Here is a 17,500-nt window from a genome sequence, read left to right as displayed (position 1 = left end):
TATAACCAGAATTACCATTAATAGCTAGTAGGTTGAAGGATTTGGAGTTCAACATTGAAGAGATTGACAAATTATTCACGCTTGTGCAACATTAAAGAAACCAGCATAATTATACACAAACATTGTGAAGTCTAACTCTGCATACACTAAACTACAGAATAAAACAGTGTGTGTGAGTGTCCAAAATGGCGTCAAACAAAGAAATCTAATTCAAAATGGTGGCTGAGCAGCGGTCGCAAGAGTGTGGCTCTTTTAAAGGTCAAATTGGAGTGGATGTGTGAGCTGTGTAGGATAAATGGTGCCAGGTTAAAAGAGAGTTAGTTAGCATGCAAAGACTCTGTCTGTGTGAAGCATAACATTAATTGACATCAGCTTAGCTTGTGGCTACCAAAAGAACCTAGCAGTGAAAACACATCACAACAATAAAACTCAATGAACCAAATTAATACATATACATTCACAAAAGTAACACAGTCCTGTGCTTAGCCGTGTATAACTATGCTATGTTATGCCCAGTTACATGTTTGGTGGTTACGTTACCAGTCCTTAAAGGAAGAAGTTGCTTTGAAGTTGCTGTTATTATCTGGTGGTTCGCATCGCTGTCTTGGTTATTGGTGAGCATAACAGGAATCTTAAGACAAAGGTAGGCCCTTGTGTTGCGGCCGTAATACTTTGTTCAGGGACAAAACAGTTCTCGCTGACCTATTTTACTGACCTGGTGACATCATTGGTCACAGGTCAGACTGACCAAGGGTGGCTGGAATGCTGCATTCAGGATTGTGGAATGCTGAGTTCAATGACTCTCAGGATTGTGGAACAAAACAGCATGTGGTCTCCTAATAAAAGGAGAGTTCCCACAGTCCCACAAATGAATGAATTCACTGGTGGAATGCCAGTGGTCCCAACAACTTAAAATCACTGGTTTCAGCCTTTGGTTGGATTCTCCATGTCATTTGAGAATCCCTTTTCAGTGTAATAACAAACCACATTTTCCTCAAAGTCTGACTTGGCTCAGTAGTTTACAGTGCAGCTGTAGAGACGACGTGTAAACCATTATTACTGGTTGAACAGTGCAGGAGGTTAACATGATGCTAGCAGATTAAACTTGGTTTTCCATCAGTGCTGCCAAGTTTGTGCCATCAGGTGGGTTTGTTCCATTCAATTCAATTTTATTTATATACCGCCAATTCCTAAAAGAAGTTGAACTTAATGTTTGGGTAGTGGAACAGATGGGACTGATTTGCAATGTCCTCACGCAGATTTACCCACTTTACATTTGACAGTGTTCATGCAGATTTCAGGAATTAAATCGGAGAGCTCAGAGAAGAAAGATTTAGCTACCACACTTGACATCTACACACTGACAAAAACTGACAATTAACTGCATGTATTTGCTACTGGGTGGATACTGCCAACACACCTTGTAAACAGAACTCATGTCATGTCTCCTTTAGATCCATCCTTTAAATTAAATTAAATTATTCCTAAATCAAAGTGTTGACTGATTTTTAAAATACATAATTCTTCTTGCCAGTATAGGTCTTTCACATGCTGCCAGTCCACGTTACAAGTTCAACTTTATAGCTGACGTGGTGGAGAAAATCGCTCCTGCTGTTGTCCACATCGAACTCTTCCTCAGGTACTGTGTGTGTGTGTGTGTGTGTGTGTGTGTGTGTGCTAAAGTGCTGCCTATTCAGGGCTGGACATAGAACATTCGGTGACCAGTTAAATTTACTAATGTTTTTATTCCCACCCCAGGCATCCTCTCTTTGGTCGGAACATCCCTCTGTCTAGTGGATCTGGGTTTGTGATGTCAGAAAACGGACTGATTGTGACCAACGCCCATGTAGTCTCCACCACCACACCAGTGTCTGGTCAACAGCACCTCAAGGTACAGAAATACTGTTTCTCCGCAGTGATCATTTATGTTTCACTTTCAATACTCACAGCTTTCTCATCTAAATCATATGCTAATTAAACATACTTAATCTTTACTAAGTTCCTAAGTTGCATTGAAATTGGTTTGCCAATAGTAGCCTTTGGTGAAAAATTTGACTGTGAGGATAAATAATAAATAGAAATGCCACTATTAAATGTAAATTTAAAGGAATAGTTCAGGCTTTTGCCTCTTTCTTAAGAGGTACATTATTATGACCTCTTCCACTGTCACCATGTTTGTTGTTGTCAGAAATGTTTGACCGTGAGCTGCCCTCTAGTGGATGTATTGCTTAACATCCATGCCAACGTAAAGAAGGCATGAAAGTACGTGGGCAGTGATGGTTACATCGTTTGAAATGGACGTATCTATTTTCGTACATAAAAAAGCATGAATGAGGCTTTAAGCTCACCAATTAGCATGTTGTATCTCGTTTGTTCAATCTGTACACAAACAGCAGTGAAAAACGACAAGTTTTGGTTTTTAGCTGGGCTCACACTACAGGAGCTTTAAAATCCTAACCGACTATGAAATCGGGTTGCATCACGCACATCAGGACTTAACTGATATTCCTCTCTCTAATCTCAAACATGCTCACACTACAAGATTTGAATATAATGGTGTATCACATACGACAGGATATTATTAAGATTATTGTGCCAGAGAGACCAATACACCACCTCTTGTGATCTTACGTGACTTCAGACGGAGGTGGTGCAACAACTTGCTTAGCCGCTCAGAGAGGCTGAGAGGCTCTCCGGTGAGTGTGTGTGTCTGTGGGGGAGTGTTAGCCGTGGCCCTACTGTTTATCAAATTCATCAAGGGAAAGAATGCAGACCGGTAGGTGCTTCTACAGTCATTAAAAGCACAAGTCCGAAACATTGCGCCAAAATTGAAAAATACTAATTAGAGGGTTAGCAAAAAATAGAGTAAACTTTGCAGCTGGGAAAGCTACAGTGCCGACCCATAATGGCCACTAGCTAACAAATACTCAACAGTCTATAGAGTCACTCGGTAGACATTGGTTTCATAGAAGGGGGCTTTCATAGTGAAGATAGCTGCCTTCATATACTTCACCTGCCTCCAGATCAGCCAATAGCAAAATTAAATTGCAATAGCAGGGTTTCAACCTATAGAGGGCAGTCGCTGTGCATATTCAAATATTCAATACTTTCCACTGAAATGTCAAGATTTGGATGTGAATCCATCAACAACACTACTAAATACCAACATACATTGGTTTTCAGCTGACAAAAGTGGTTTGGGGGTTTAGTTACACTTTAACTGTCAGTTTTAAAGTGGTCATATTATGCTTTTTGGCTTTTTCCCTTTCCTTTATTGTAGTTTATTGTATCTTTTTTTGTGCATGTAATAGGTTTGCAAAGTGAAAAAGTCCAAAGGGAGTTACCCTCTCCCACAAAAACACTGCTCCTGAACAGCTTCAAAACAGATCAATTGTAGTCCAGCCTTTACTTCCGTAATGTATCTACATTACTATGAATCACGCGTCATAATGCACCAATTGAGCAGTTTCCACAAATACACCTAAATATGAAATTAAAATAACATTAGATACCCTTCAGGCAGTTACTGTGATGTGACAGTGCAGTTAAAATGTTACCTATGAAAGATAAATTAGTTACAAATTAATAACTTACCACTCTGAAACGTCTTGCTCCAGTCTAGGTTGTGAAGCTGGTTCGGGTTGTACGGCTGAACCGAAGCCATAGTTAACATAGTTAAGCGGCTTTATTTTGGATCACACTACCTTGCTCATCAGGACCGGACCTACTCTACTGTGCATGTGCAACTCCCAACAAAGATTGAATAGAAGTGAGATGCCTCACTTGGTAGCTAAAACGGAACGTTCAAGACACAGGGTGACGAGGTGAAGAGGTGCTGCAGCAATGTGCAGTGTGAGAAAAATATGGTGTTTTTTGAAAATTAAACCAAGTAAACCTATTCTGATACAACCCCAAAATAAAATGATGAACCTGAAAATGAGCATAATATGACCACTTTAATATATGTCAACAGTAGCTAGTATGCTAGCTAACGTTAGCCTCAAGGGCTAGAATGTTTACTGTTGCTTGGCAACACCATTAGTGTCACCATCTCCTTGTAGAATTGTCTCTCTCATTGGCTATTGTGGTCCCGCTCGTAAAGTACTAACATAATCATCCAGATTTTAAATCCTAAATCAAACATGTTTGAAATTATTGTTGCGCCCCCGATGAGTCTGCAAGCAGGTCGGAAGGCTTAAGACTGGATCGGTAAACCCCTCACATTACCAGATAATCTGGGCCGAACATCGGTACCGACCACGGTCCTAGACCAGATTTCTCCTCCAATTATCGGAAGGGGTGAATTGGGGATAAACTCCTGTAGTCTGAGCCCAGCTTTGGGAGGAGTTACATGCTGGAACTATTTCTTGAAGAACATCAGTTTATGGAGAGCCATTTCATTCAGAACCTCACCCAAACTGAACACCACCTATTCAGTTACCAGACACCCACCACCCAAACTGCACACCACCTATCCAGTTATCAGACACCTACCACCCAAACTGCACACCACCTATCCAATTACCAGACACCACCTATCCTGTCATTCTCTGGGAGAAATTTGTCTTCAGGCCTTCCTTTCAGAAAGGATTAAGATTACTGCTGTATTAATGTGTCTTTTGCATTTTACTGCTGTAGATGTTTAAGGTTGAGCTAATTTTAACTATTTTATATACTGTTTAATCAGTATATAAAGTAGATTATCAGTTTAATCTGCAGCAATCATATTCTATAAGATCATCATAGTTTGTAGCGTCTCTGTCCTGTGAGAACCATGTATATCGAAAAGTCAAGTCTTCATGAGCTCAGAAAAACAGCCCTGTTTTCAGCTTTGTGAAGACGCATTATCCAGCTAATCCAATGATTTTTTTTTTAAGCTTTTAGTTTGAGAAGTATGAGAATTTTCTCAACCCATAAAGGAACACTTCATCCTTCAGTTTATCAGAAAAATTCTAATTCAAAATCACCATACTTGGAGATACATGATTTTCACTGGAAATTATGGGTTGGTCGGGGCCCGGGTTAACAACGACCGCCACCGGTGCTGTTGACCTACAGGGTACCAGTGGGAATTGGACTACTATTGGTCAAAGACGAAGAAGGAGAGGAGGAAGGTGTGTTCGTAGGCAGAGAGAGAAGAGGAAAGCTAAGAATGTAGGACTGACTGTAGGGACTTTGAATGTTGGGACTATGACAGGGAAGGCTAGAGAGTTGATTGACATGATGCAGAGAAGGAAGGTGGACATACTGTGTGTCCAGGAGACCAGGTGGAAAGGTAGCAAGGCTAGAAGCTTAGGAGCAGGGTTCAAGTTGTTCTACCATGGGTCAGATAGGAAGAGAAACGGAGTAGGAGTTATCCTGAAAGAGGAGTTTGTGAGGAATGTTCTAGAGGTGAAAGAGTATCAGACAGGTTGATGAGTCTGAAGCTGGAAATTGAAGGGGTGATGTTCAATGTTGTGAGTGGTTATGCCCCACAGGTAGGATGTGAGTTAGAAGAGAAGGAGAAATTCTGGAGTGAGTTAGATGAAGTAATGCAGAGCATCCCCAGAGGTGAGAGAGTGGTGATTGGTGCAGATTTCAATGGGCATGTAGGTGAAGGGAACAGAGGTGATGAGAATGTGATGGGCAGGTTTGGTCTTCAGGACAGGAAGTCAGAAGGACAGATGGTGGTAGACTTTGCAAAAAGGATGGAAATGGCTGTAGTGAACACTTTCTTCCAGAAGAGGCAGGAACATAGGGTGACATATAACAGCGGAGGTAGAAGCACTCAGGTGGACTACATCTTGTGTAGACGTTGTAATCTGAAAGAGACCAGTGACTGTAAAGTAGTGGTAAGGGAGAGTGTAGCCAGACAACACAGGATGGTAGTGTGTAAAATGACTCTGGTGGTGAGGAAGATGAAGAGGACAAAGGCAGAGCAGAGGACGAAGTGGTGGAAGTTGAAAAAGGAAGAATGTCGTGTAGTTTTCAGGGAGGAGCTGAGACAGATTCTGGGTGGTCAGGAAGTGCTCCCAGATGACTGGACCACTACAGCTAATGTGATCAGGGAGACAGGTAGGAGGGTACTCGGTGTGTCATCTGGTAAGAGGAAAGTGGACAAGGAGACTTGGTGGTGGAACGAGGAAGTTCAGGAGTGTATACAGGACTGAAGAGAGTAGACAGGAGTACAGGGAGATGCAGCGTAAGGTGAAGGTAGAGGTGGCAAAGGCCAAACATATGAGGACTTGTATGCTAGGTTGGACACTAAAGAGGGAGAGGTGGATTTGTACAGGTTGGCCAGACAAAGAGATAGAGATGGGAAGGATGTGCAGCAGGTTAGGGTGATTAAAGAATGTGTTGACAGGTACCAGGAGTGTGATGGGAAGATGGAAGGAGTCATTTGAAGAGATGATGAATGAGGAAAATGAAAGGGAACGAAGAGTAGAAGAGGTGACTGGTGTGGAGCAGGAAGTAACAAAGATTAGCAAGTTTGAAGTGAGGAGGACGTTGAAGAGGATGAAGAGTGGAAAGGCAGTTGGTCCTGATGACATACCTGTGGAGGTATGGAAGTGTCTAGGAGAGGTGGCAGTAGAGTTTCTGACTAGTTTGTTCAACAAGATCTTGGAGAGTGAGAGGATGCCCGAGGAATGGAGGAGAAGTGTACTGGTGCCAATTTTTAAGAACAAGGGAGATGTGCAGAGCTGTGGCAACTACAGAGGAATAAAGCTGATGATACAATGATACAATGAAGTTGTGGGAAAGAGTAGTGGAAGCTAGGCTAAGGGCAGAGGTGAGCATTTGTGAGCAGCAATATGGTTTCATGCCTAGAAAGAGTACAACAGATGCAGTATTTGCTTTGAGGATGCTGAGAAGTACAGAGAAGGTTGCATTGTGTCTTCGTAGATTTAGAGAAAGCGTATGACAGGGTGCCGAGAGAGGAGCTGTGGTATTGTATGAGGAAGTCTGGAGTGGCAGAGAAGTATGTTAGAGTGGTGCAGGACATGTATGAGAGCTGTAAGACCGTGGTGAGGTGTGCTGTAGGTGTGACAGAGGAGTTCAAGGTGGAGGTGGGTCTGCATCAAGGATCGGCTCTGAGCCCTTTCTTGTTTGCTCTGGTGATGGACAGGCTGACAAATGAGGTTAGACAGGAATCTCCATGGACTTTGATGTTTGCGGATGACATTGTGATTTGTAGTGAGAGCAGGGAGCAGGTGGAGGAAAATCTAGAGAGATGGAGGTCTGCTCTGGAAAACAGAGGAATGAAGCTTAGCCGCAGTAAGACAGAATACATGTGTGTCAATGAGAGGGACCCAGGTGGAACGGTGAGGTTACAGGGAGCAGAGGTGAAGAAGGTGCAGGACTTTAAGTACTTAGGGTAAACGGTTCAGAGCAATGGAGACTGTGGAAAAGAGGTGAAGAGGCGAGTGCAAGCAGGTTTGAACGGGTGGAGAAAAGTGTCAGGTGTGTTGTGTGATAAAAGAGTATCAGCAAGAATGAAAGGAAAGGTGTTCAAGACGGTGGTGAGACCAGCGATGTTGTACAGCTTAGAGACAGTGGCACTGAAGAAAAGACAAGAGGCAGAGCTGGAGGTAACAGAGCTTAAGATGTTGAGGTTCTCTTTGGGAGTGACGAGGATGGACAAGATCAGGAATGAGTACATCAGAGGGACAGCTCATGTTAGATGTTTCGGAGATAAAGTCAGAGAGGCCAGATTGAGGTGGTTTGGACATGTTCAGAGGAGAGACTGTGAATATATTGGTAGAAGGATGCTGAGGTTGGAGCTGCCAGGCAGGAGGTCTAGAGGAAGACCAAAGAGGAGATTTATGGATGTAGTGAGAGAGGACATGAAGTTAATTGGTGTGAGTGAAGAGGATGCAGAGGACAGGGTTAGATGGAGGCACATGATTCGCTGTGGCGACCCCTGAAAGGGAACAGTCGAAAGGAAAAAAAAATAATTAAAAATTAAGGGTATAAAAAACTGTAACCTAAAAAGTAACCAGAGGAAACAGGATTAAACTTTTAGCTTCTCAAATACATTGTTTAGACAGTTCTGATGGAGCTCAGGCTTTATCAAGAGGACCGCCGCTTTACAATTTCAATTTACAATTTCACTGTATGAACCTGGACTGTGTGTGTGATCTTTTGGATGTGTAGAAGAACACAGAACATTAATTAACATTAGATTCTGACCAATCCTGTCGGCGTGTTGGCAGATTTAAATAATCAATGAAGTTATGCTGCTGTGCCTGATGCTTAAACGCACACAGCGTCTCTCGTAATGGGGAGACACTTCACCCTATTTCACCCATCCGCTATTAATCAGAATGTTTGTTTTTATGACCCAGCCCGCCCGATTATCACTCATATAACAGTCATATGCGATCAGCACATTCAATTCAATTAAATTTTATTTATATAGCGCCAATTCATAACAGAAGTTATCTCATTGCACTTTTCCTAAATAATAATAATAATAATAATAAAACTTTATTTATAGAGCACTTATCAAAACAAAGTACAAAGTGCTTCACAACAAGAAAAATAAAATAACACAGTGAATGACGAAATATAAAGAAATAAAACACATGAAATACAGAAAAGCAATAAAATAAACAGTAAAATAAACAGCCAGTTCACGTAAAATCAGGATATGCTTTCAGATAAAAATGTGTTTTGAGACGAGATTTAAATGAAGACACTGACTCAGACAACCTAATTTCTTCAGGCAAGTTGTTCCAGAGCCTCGGGGCCCTGATAGCAAAAGCTCTGTCCCCTTTAGTTTTCATCCTGGACTCAGGAACAGACAGGAGACCCCTGCCCGAAGATCTCAAACTACGTGAAGGTTCATAAGGGATTACAAGGTCTAAAATATAATCTGGGGCCAGGCCATGAAGAGCCTTAAAAGTAATCAACAAGATCTTAAAATCAATCCTAAAACCAACAGGGAGCCAGTGTAAAGAGGCTAAAACAGGTGTTATGTGGTCATACTTCTTGGTCCTGGTTAACAGCCTAGCAGCTGAGTTTTGTACAGTCTGCAGTCGTGTCAGAGCTTTTGATTAAGACAAGTGAACAGGCTGTTACAATAATCAAGGCGTGAGGAGATAAAAGCATGCACAACAGTTTCTGCATCACTAAGATTTAAAATAGATCGTATTTTTGCAATGTTTCTGAGGTGATAGAAACATGATTGGACAAGCTTAGTCATATGTTGCTCAAAACATAAATTGCTATCAAACAGGACACCAAGATTTCGTGCAACAGGCTTGATATGTTGTGACAGGTTACCAGTGGATGGCAGTATTTGTTTAGTGATGTGTTGGGGCCCAATAACAAGGATTTCAGTTTTATTTGAGTTGAGCTGAAGAAAATTTATCGACATCCAATTTTTATGTCAGACAGGCAGTCCTGCAGAGAACTCAGCGTACTAAGGTCAGTGGGCTTGACAGGGAGGTACAACTGTGTGTCATCCGCATAACAATGAAAAGAAATACCATGTCTGCGGATTACATCACCCAAAGGAAGCATGTATAAGGAGAACAATATTGGTCCCAGAATTGAACCTTGAGGCACACCATACTTGATATGGGAAAAGGATGACTTGAAGTTATTAATGCTAACACAGAATTTCCTATTGGACAGATAAGATGCGAACCAGTCTAGTGCAGTTCCAGATATGCCCACCCAGTGCCTCAGTCTGTCTAAAAGAATGCCATGATCAATTGTATCAAAGGCAGCACTTATGTCCAACAGCACAAGAATTGAACACATGCCTGCGTCTGCATTCATTAAAAGGTCATTAGTGACTTTGAGAAGGGCTGTCTCAGTGCTGTGGTGTTGACGAAAGCCAGATTGGAACTTTTCAAAGGTATTATTGTTTTCCACAGCAGCAAGGAGCTGCTTAGATACAAGTTTTTCAAGAGCAGGTCTAGACCGTACTCTTTATAATATTGTAAAGATCATCAAGCCTCCTCTGCTTCTGGTTGTTGTAGAATAGATTATTTTCAGTAAAAGTCAGTATCCATAAATTTGAACAGTTAAGTACAGTACTTGAGTAAAAGTACTTAGTTACCACTGGTTTAGGCAACAAAACTAAACCTTAAGTAAAACCTAACCAAATAGTTTTGTTGCGTAAACCTAACCAAGTAGTTTTGTTGCTTAAACTGCGACTGAAAACTGAAAATAATTAAATTTTTAAAAAAAATGAAAATAATAAGTCAACCAAGTCTAAAAATAATTGACCCATTCATCCACCACAAATTCATCCCAACATGGACATTTATTATATTACGTCACTTGACCTGTCGTGACCTGACAGAAAGGCCACCGGCACTATCCAGCTGGGTGGCGTGCAATGTCCAAATGGGTCGCTCTGCTGGTATGCAGTTTGTGTGGTGGGTGTCTGGTAACTGGATAGGTGGTGTGCAGTTTGGGTGGTGGGTGTCTGGTAACTGGATAGGTGGCGTACAGTTTGGGTGAGGTTTCCAGCGTTAGCTTGGGTAATGGTCGGTAAGCATGAAGGTACCAAACCTGGCATCTTCACTGTGATGACAAGACTTCAGCAGGTTGCATACAGTCACTGCACCCGACTGTATTTCAAGAAATAGTTCCAACATGTAACTCACCCTAAAACTAAAACTAATTTTTACATTTCTGTTTGTGTACAGATTAAACAAGTGACATGCAATGTGTTAATTAGTGATCTTTAGAGGTGTTGCTAGGTGTATTTTTGAACTTTGGACAGAGCCAGGCTAGCTACTTTCAGTCTTTATGGTAAGCTAGACTAACCACGCCCTGACTTCTGCTCCATGCTTAGGGTATACACATAGTATTGATCTTCTCTTCTCCCTCTCAGAAACAAAGCAAATAAGCTTATTTCCTGTAATGTTGAACTATGCCTTTAAGAATCAGATCAAGTCCAGTCAGTGTTGTCCAAAACTGACAATGCATATGATACCTGTCTGTGGGATAACTTTAACCTGAACTGATGAGACACTACTATCAGATTCTTCACAAGAATGAGACGGTGTAGTCCCTCATTTGTCCAGGAGTGTTCTATCATAGAAAAGGTTTCAGTCGTAGTCAACACTGTTTTCAGAATCAAGAATGCAAGTTTGTCATTTTTATTATTGTCCTGGGTGGAGTGTTTTAGAGTCCAAATATGTTCTCAATATCGTTTCATTGTTTTATCCACCATAGCAAGGAGAATATTTTCATGTTAAATCCTAAATAGTTGGCAATGTTTGGCACTCGAATGGACAAATGTAAAGAAGTTTAACATTGGCACCAAATTGGCTATTATAAGGTATAAGATATTGCCAATGACCTATGGCTCAAACACATCTTATTTAGGTTATTTAGAAGATACATAAGGAAATAACCCTAGCTGCGGAAAATGAATAAGTACTGGATAGACTGTACATGATATGAAGCTAACTTCATAGAAATGGATCAAACCAAATCCTATGCTATGAATTAGCTTTCATTTGAAATGTTATATTTCTTGAAATTTCATTCTTCCATTCTTCCCTGAAGGTCCAGATGCATAATGGTGATGTATATGACGCCAGCATCAGAGACATTGACAAAAAGTCAGACATTGCTACTATCAAAATCAATCCACAGGTGAGTCCACAGCTTTATGGGATTATTTCAACAAGCAGGAAATAGTTTGTATGGTTTTCCTTGTAAGAAAATGTGTAGTCATGGGGAGGACAGGCTCTCGTGGACATCTCAAACTACTTATGTGATTTTACATAACTTGATATGTGGCAGGTTTGAAGTGAAATCAATCAGTACAGTAAATTCAGGGAGTATTTTGTTCAAACTTGAAAATTAGTCCATTACAAAATGATTTATCAGTGATTTTAAAGTTTCAATTCATGGTTTGAAGTGAATTACCCCTATGCATATCTTGAAATGTGAATATCGATGTGGATGACAGTAAAAACTGATTAGAAGCTACCTGATTCATATCCCATTTGACAACTATTAGGCCTGACTGAAATAAGATCTGAATAACATTGTTTTGATTCTGCTGCCAGTTTGAGCCAGACCATTGTAGTCCTGAAGAATGAGAACGAGAGTGAGAATAAACTAGAAAACAAGCCAACAACACAGAACTTTTCAATAAAACCCTTCAGTATTTGTGGGGAAGTGGGAATATGCAGCTGAGGGAATTTTCCCTTTGTTTAAACTTGGTTTCCCCACTTTGAATGTTCTCTTATGTGGCTTTAAAGGGAAAGGATATGTTTGCACTGAGTGAAATAACCCAAACCCAAGATGTCATGTTTTTATGGCTGCATCACTCCATCACATTATATTGTTGATGTCTTGTGCATCATTTTATTGACATTTCTCTAAAAATCAGCCTAACATATAGTGGTGTGCTAAAGTGTTTGCCTCCTTCCTGATTTCTTATTTTTTTGCATGTTTGTCACACTTAAATGTTTCAGATCATCAAACTAATTTAAATATTAGTCAAAGATAACACAAGTAAACACAAAATGCAGTTTTTAAATGAAGGTTGTTATTAAAAGAAAAACAAAATCCAAACCTACATGGCTCTGTGTGAAAAAGTGATTGCCCCCTAAACCTAATAACTGGTTGGGCCACTCTTAGCAGCAACAACTGCAATCAAGCATTTGTGAGCAGCAAAGCAGCCCCAGACCATCACACTACCACCACCATATTTTACTGTTGGTATGATGTTCTTTTTCTGAAATGCGGTGTTACTTTTACGCCAGATGTAATGGGACACACACCTTCCAAAAAGTTCGACTTTTGTTTCATCAGTACACAGAGTATTTTCCCAAAAGTCTTGGGGATCATCAAGATGTTTTCTGGCAAAATGAGACGAGCCTTAATGTTCTTTTTGCTCAGCAGTGGTTTTTGTCTTGGAACTCTGCCATGCAGGCCATTTTTGCCCAGTCTCTTTCTTATAGTGGAGTCATGAACACTGACCTTAACTGAAGCAAGTGAGACCTGCAGTTCTTTGGATGTTGTTGTGGGGTCTTTTGTGACCTCTTGGATGAGTCGTCGCTGCGCTCTTGGGGTAATTTTGGTCAGCCAGCCACTCCTGGGAAGGTTCATCACTGTTCCATGTTTTCACCATTTGTGGATAATGGCTCTCACTGTGGTTCGCTGGAGTCCCAAAGCTTTAGAAATGGCTTTATAACCTTTTCCAGACTGATAGATCTCAATTTCTTTCTTTCTCATTTGTTCCTGAATTTCTTTAGATCTCGGCATGATGTCTAGCTTTTGAAGATCTTTTGGTCTACATCACTTTGTCAGGCAGGTCCTATTTAAGTGATTTCTTGATTGAGAACAGGTGTGGCAGTAATCAGGCCTGGGTGTGGCTAGAGAAATTGAACTCAGGTGTGATAAACCACAGTTAAGTTATGTTTTAACAGGGGGGGGCAATCACTTTTTCACACAGGGCCATGTAGGTTTGGATTTTGTTTTCCCTTAATAATAACAACCTTCATTCAAAAACTACATTTAGTGGTTACTTGTGTTATCTGTGACTAATATTTAATTTTGTTTGATGATCTGAAACATTTTAGAGTGACAAACGTAAAAAAATAAGAAATCAGGAAGGGGGCAAACACTTTTTCACACCACTGTATTTGGTATCTGAGGACACTTTGCGATCTCTTCTAGAAATTAAGTGGGTATGAACAAAGTTCGTGGACCTTTCCCATCACATCCAAATAGCTTTAGCCATTTATCTAGCCAGAGCAAAGAAAATATTAGCCTGTGTTTGCCAGACCATAAAATCTAGTAGAACATACCTGATGAGGAATATGGATAAAAACACAAGCTAGGTCTTTACTAGGTGACTTTTATCAATGTACAATAATGTATTCCATTTGTATTATACATGTATTATACAGGAAGAAGACCAATAACTATTTGTTTCCACCAAACATTTAATTGGACATGATCTTTGTATACTGACAGATATGGGTCAAATACATGTCCATCCCTACATTGAAAGACAATGTGAAATTACATTTTTTTAAATTTAAATAAAAGGAATAAGGGAAGTACTAGAAACACCAATGTGTCTAATCCCAGAGAACACCCAAATGAGTAAAAAAGTAACACATTCCGATGTGTTCCGATATGTTTTGGTTTTCTGTTATGGAAATGGCCCACTGTTCAGCCATTATTTGCTGTCTTGGAACACTGTTGGATCTCTACTAGAATTTAAATGAACATCAGTTGTTTGGAACAATGCTTGGCCACACAACATTAGTATACAAAAACAGAGTCACAGTCAGTGGAAGAGGTTAACTAAAAATTCAGTCGCATGACTCTTCTGTTTTTGGTTTGAGTCAGTGTCATCACTACCTAAACTTTGCTAACATTCGCCAACTGTTAGCAACCTTAATCTACTGGTCTTAACAGACCAAGAAAGGTTATAGGAGCAAAAACCCATGAGTGTGTTGAACTGAACAAGGGTATGTTTTATCAGAATCAGAATCGCTTTTTTGCCAAATGTACAATGTACACAGGAATTTGACTTGGTGATGCAGCGCAGTGAAACAAGAAAATTTAAAAGTTAGAAGATGTTAAAAGGTTAAGTTAAAAAGAAAAGTAAAATACAAAAATCATATACAAGTTAATAATAATAATAATAAAGTACACTACATTATACTACATATACTGTTTGACAATTGTATATGCATGTTAAGAATAATACATTTGCAAATTTATTATTCATAACATGCATATACAACATTTACTCCATAAATGAAGCATAGCGTTAGTTCAGGCAAAGCACTGAAGTTGTGCTTGTATAGACTGATTGGCATCAGCTGTTGGCAATATACTTCACAATGATTGGCTCATTCATAGCTATGTGGCTAGTAACATCCAATCATATTCATGGAGGTGTACAACGGCATTTGCTACTGCAGCTCCTTCTACGCTTGGACTCCAGCCTGTACCCGTGTGTGCTTCTTTTCCCGTGTTCTTGTTCTGTGTTCCCTTTGCTCCAGTGTGTGAGATTCCAGCTCCCGATCTCCAACCCCAGCCTCACAAAGGACGGTATCGGTACTCCAGTGCTCCAGTGCTCCACATCACTTCATCCACTGTTTGACTCATTGCTGTGTCGTAAATAAACTATCACTGTCTATACCTCAGTGTCTCCAGCCTGTCTGTTCGTAACAGAAGACTGGACCACCGAAGGCCGACCAGCATGAGCACCCCGGATCCGCTCCAGAGGCTGGTGGATCTCCTGATCCAACACACCACTGCTTCGCCACCAGTCTCTCCACCTGTCTCCACTTCTGCATCCTCCGCCATCACTCCACCACCTATGGAGTACGTCTGTTCTGCGACACCTCCACAGCCATTCTCTGGCTCGGCAGAGGAGTGCAACTGCTTCCTCCTTCAGTGTGCTCTGGTCCTGGAGATGCAGTCTCACCTATACCCGACCGAGCGGTCCAAAGTAGCATTTATCATCTCGCAGCTCCAGTGGCGGGCGCTACAATGGGCAGAGACAATCTGGTCCCAGAATGGACCAGTGATCCAATCCTTGTCTAGCTTCCTGTCCCACCTCAAGGAGGTGTTCGGAAGACCAGCGGGTGACTCCTCCACAGGGGAACGCCTCTACCACCTCAGGCAGGGTTCCCGCTCTGTGAAAGACTACGCCTCGGAATTCCGAACCCTCGCCGCGGCTAGTGGGTGGAACGAGCAATCCCTGATCACCACCTTCTGTCAGGGATTGGATCCCCGGGTGAGACTGCATCTCGCCGCATACGAGGACAACATCGACCTCTGCCGGTCGGTTTCTGGTAAAGCAGAGACTCAGATGCAGAGAAAAGCACGGACACAGATTAAAGTTCAAAAAGGCAGTTTTTACTGAAGGTCATATACTGGAAATCAGTCCAAGGCAGGCAAACAAATCAGACAGGGAGCAGGCAAAATCCAAAAACCGAAGATACAAACTCTAGAATGCTGGAGGGCAATGAAAACATGAGGTAGATGTCCAAGTGTCAGTCTGACCATTAGACTGAGGTTGAAAGCCAGAAGAGAGGCTTGCCATGGCTCCGATTAGCCTGCAGAACTCCTTCAAAAACTGAGAGGTGAACTGGGGACCCCAGTGAGACACCACATCCTGGGGAAGACCATGTAAACGAAACACATCGGTGAGCATAACCTCCGCCGTCTCCTTGACAGAAGGGAGTTTGGGCAGAGGGACAAAGTGAGCCATCTTAGAAAAGCGGTCAATAATTGTGAGTATCACAGTGTTACCTTCTGATTAGGGCAGCGCAGTGACAAAGTCCAGTGAGATATAGATAGACCAAGGTTGCCGTGGTACTGGTAGGCGATGAAGTAATCCAGTCAGGTGCTGGCGGAAGGTCTTATTCTGGGCACAAACTTGACAGGCAGCAATAGATTCCCTAGCGTCCTCTTCCAGGGTGGCCACCAGAAGCGCTGTCTGAGGAGGCTGACCATTTGTTGCACCCCCATATGACAGCTCAATTTGGAGGTGTGCGTCCATAGCAGGACCCCAGAGCTCAGGTTTGCCGGGAGGAACAGGCGGTTGGGGGGTACCCAATCGGAATTTGTGTCCTTTCTATGGCTCGTCTGACCTCGCTCTCAATGCCCCATGTGACAACTCCGACCACACAGGAGGGAGGCAGGATGGTGGAGGGTCCCTTGGAGATGTCCTCAGGTTCGAACTGACGGGAGACCACTGGAACTTGGTGCCTGGGGAGGGAAGAACATATAATTGACATAATTGGTTCTCCAGCAAACGCTGAAGAACCTTCCGGACGTGCTGCTCATGTTCCTTCTCATCCTTGGAATAAGATGGTGTGCTGTGAGACATGGTTAAGTATGTCTCACAACACATCATTGACCAGAGCCTGAAACATAGCTGAAGCGTAATATTCCAAATATTCATAATGGCCACTGGGTGTGTTAAAGGCTGTCTACCACTCATCCCCTTCTCTGATCCTGACCAGGTGATAAGCATTTCTGCGGTCAAGTTTGGTGAAAATGGAGGCTTGGGAGCCCTTAGGGGCAGCAGACAAGAGACAGGATGAGTGACATCTAGCATTCCATCCCAGAACAGCCCCTGTGCACCAGTCTATGTTAGGGTTATGTTTCTTTAACCAGGGGAAACCCAAAATAAGTGGCAGTTGCGGTGAGTCAATAACGTGCTAAGACGAGATTTTCAGAGTGATTATCTGACATGAAGAGGCTGAGAGGTGGAGTGTGGTGAGTCACTCAACAGAGTAGGCAGCCATCCAATGCGTTGGCCAACTGTTTGGCCAAACCCCCGGTCGATAAAGTTCTTATCCGCACCAGAGTCCACAAAGATAGCCAGTTCCAGAGAAACTGCAGGAGAAGACAAATGGGCTTGCGTCAGAGGTTTGGTAGGCGGTATGAAGGAAGAAGAGGTTTGGCTCACCAGTAGCCCTTCCATTTACTGATGAGCCCTGTCTTTCAATGGACACCTAAGGGGCAGATAACACATGGAGGTATATAAGGGGTTTGCTGAGGGAGG

The 17,500-nt window shown here is 41.9% G+C and overlaps 1 protein-coding gene and 1 long non-coding RNA gene across 7 annotated transcripts in view; one reads left to right on the top strand and one right to left on the bottom strand.

The window, feature by feature from the left end:
* htra3b (HtrA serine peptidase 3b) overlaps positions 1-17,500 on the top strand; it is a 49,734-nt gene that overhangs the window by 16,712 nt on the left and 15,522 nt on the right. For 2 of the 3 annotated variants that reach the window (XM_044185153.1, XM_044185155.1), the window contains exons 2-4: positions 1,540-1,639; positions 1,759-1,891; positions 11,512-11,601. In XM_044185153.1, the coding sequence (XP_044041088.1) occupies positions 1,540-1,639; positions 1,759-1,891; positions 11,512-11,601 (323 nt within the window). Of the gene's footprint in view, positions 1-1,534; positions 1,640-1,758; positions 1,892-11,511; positions 11,602-17,500 lie in introns of all 3 variants that reach the window. The other variant, XM_044185154.1, reaches the window with a different exon arrangement.
* The window catches only part of LOC122870742, a 15,291-nt gene continuing 12,907 nt past the window's right edge, over positions 15,117-17,500 (bottom strand). For 3 of the 4 annotated variants that reach the window (XR_006376654.1, XR_006376655.1, XR_006376653.1), the window contains exon 3: positions 15,117-17,450. This is a non-coding gene — a long non-coding RNA (uncharacterized LOC122870742). The remainder of the gene's footprint in view (positions 17,451-17,500) is intronic. The other variant, XR_006376656.1, reaches the window with a different exon arrangement.

Source organism: Siniperca chuatsi, linkage group LG22 (genome assembly GCF_020085105.1).
Source record: "Siniperca chuatsi isolate FFG_IHB_CAS linkage group LG22, ASM2008510v1, whole genome shotgun sequence".
Taxonomy (NCBI): domain Eukaryota; kingdom Metazoa; phylum Chordata; class Actinopteri; order Centrarchiformes; family Sinipercidae; genus Siniperca; species Siniperca chuatsi.
Note: the sequence above shows the minus strand (reverse complement) of the source record. Positions and strands in the feature narration are given on the sequence as shown.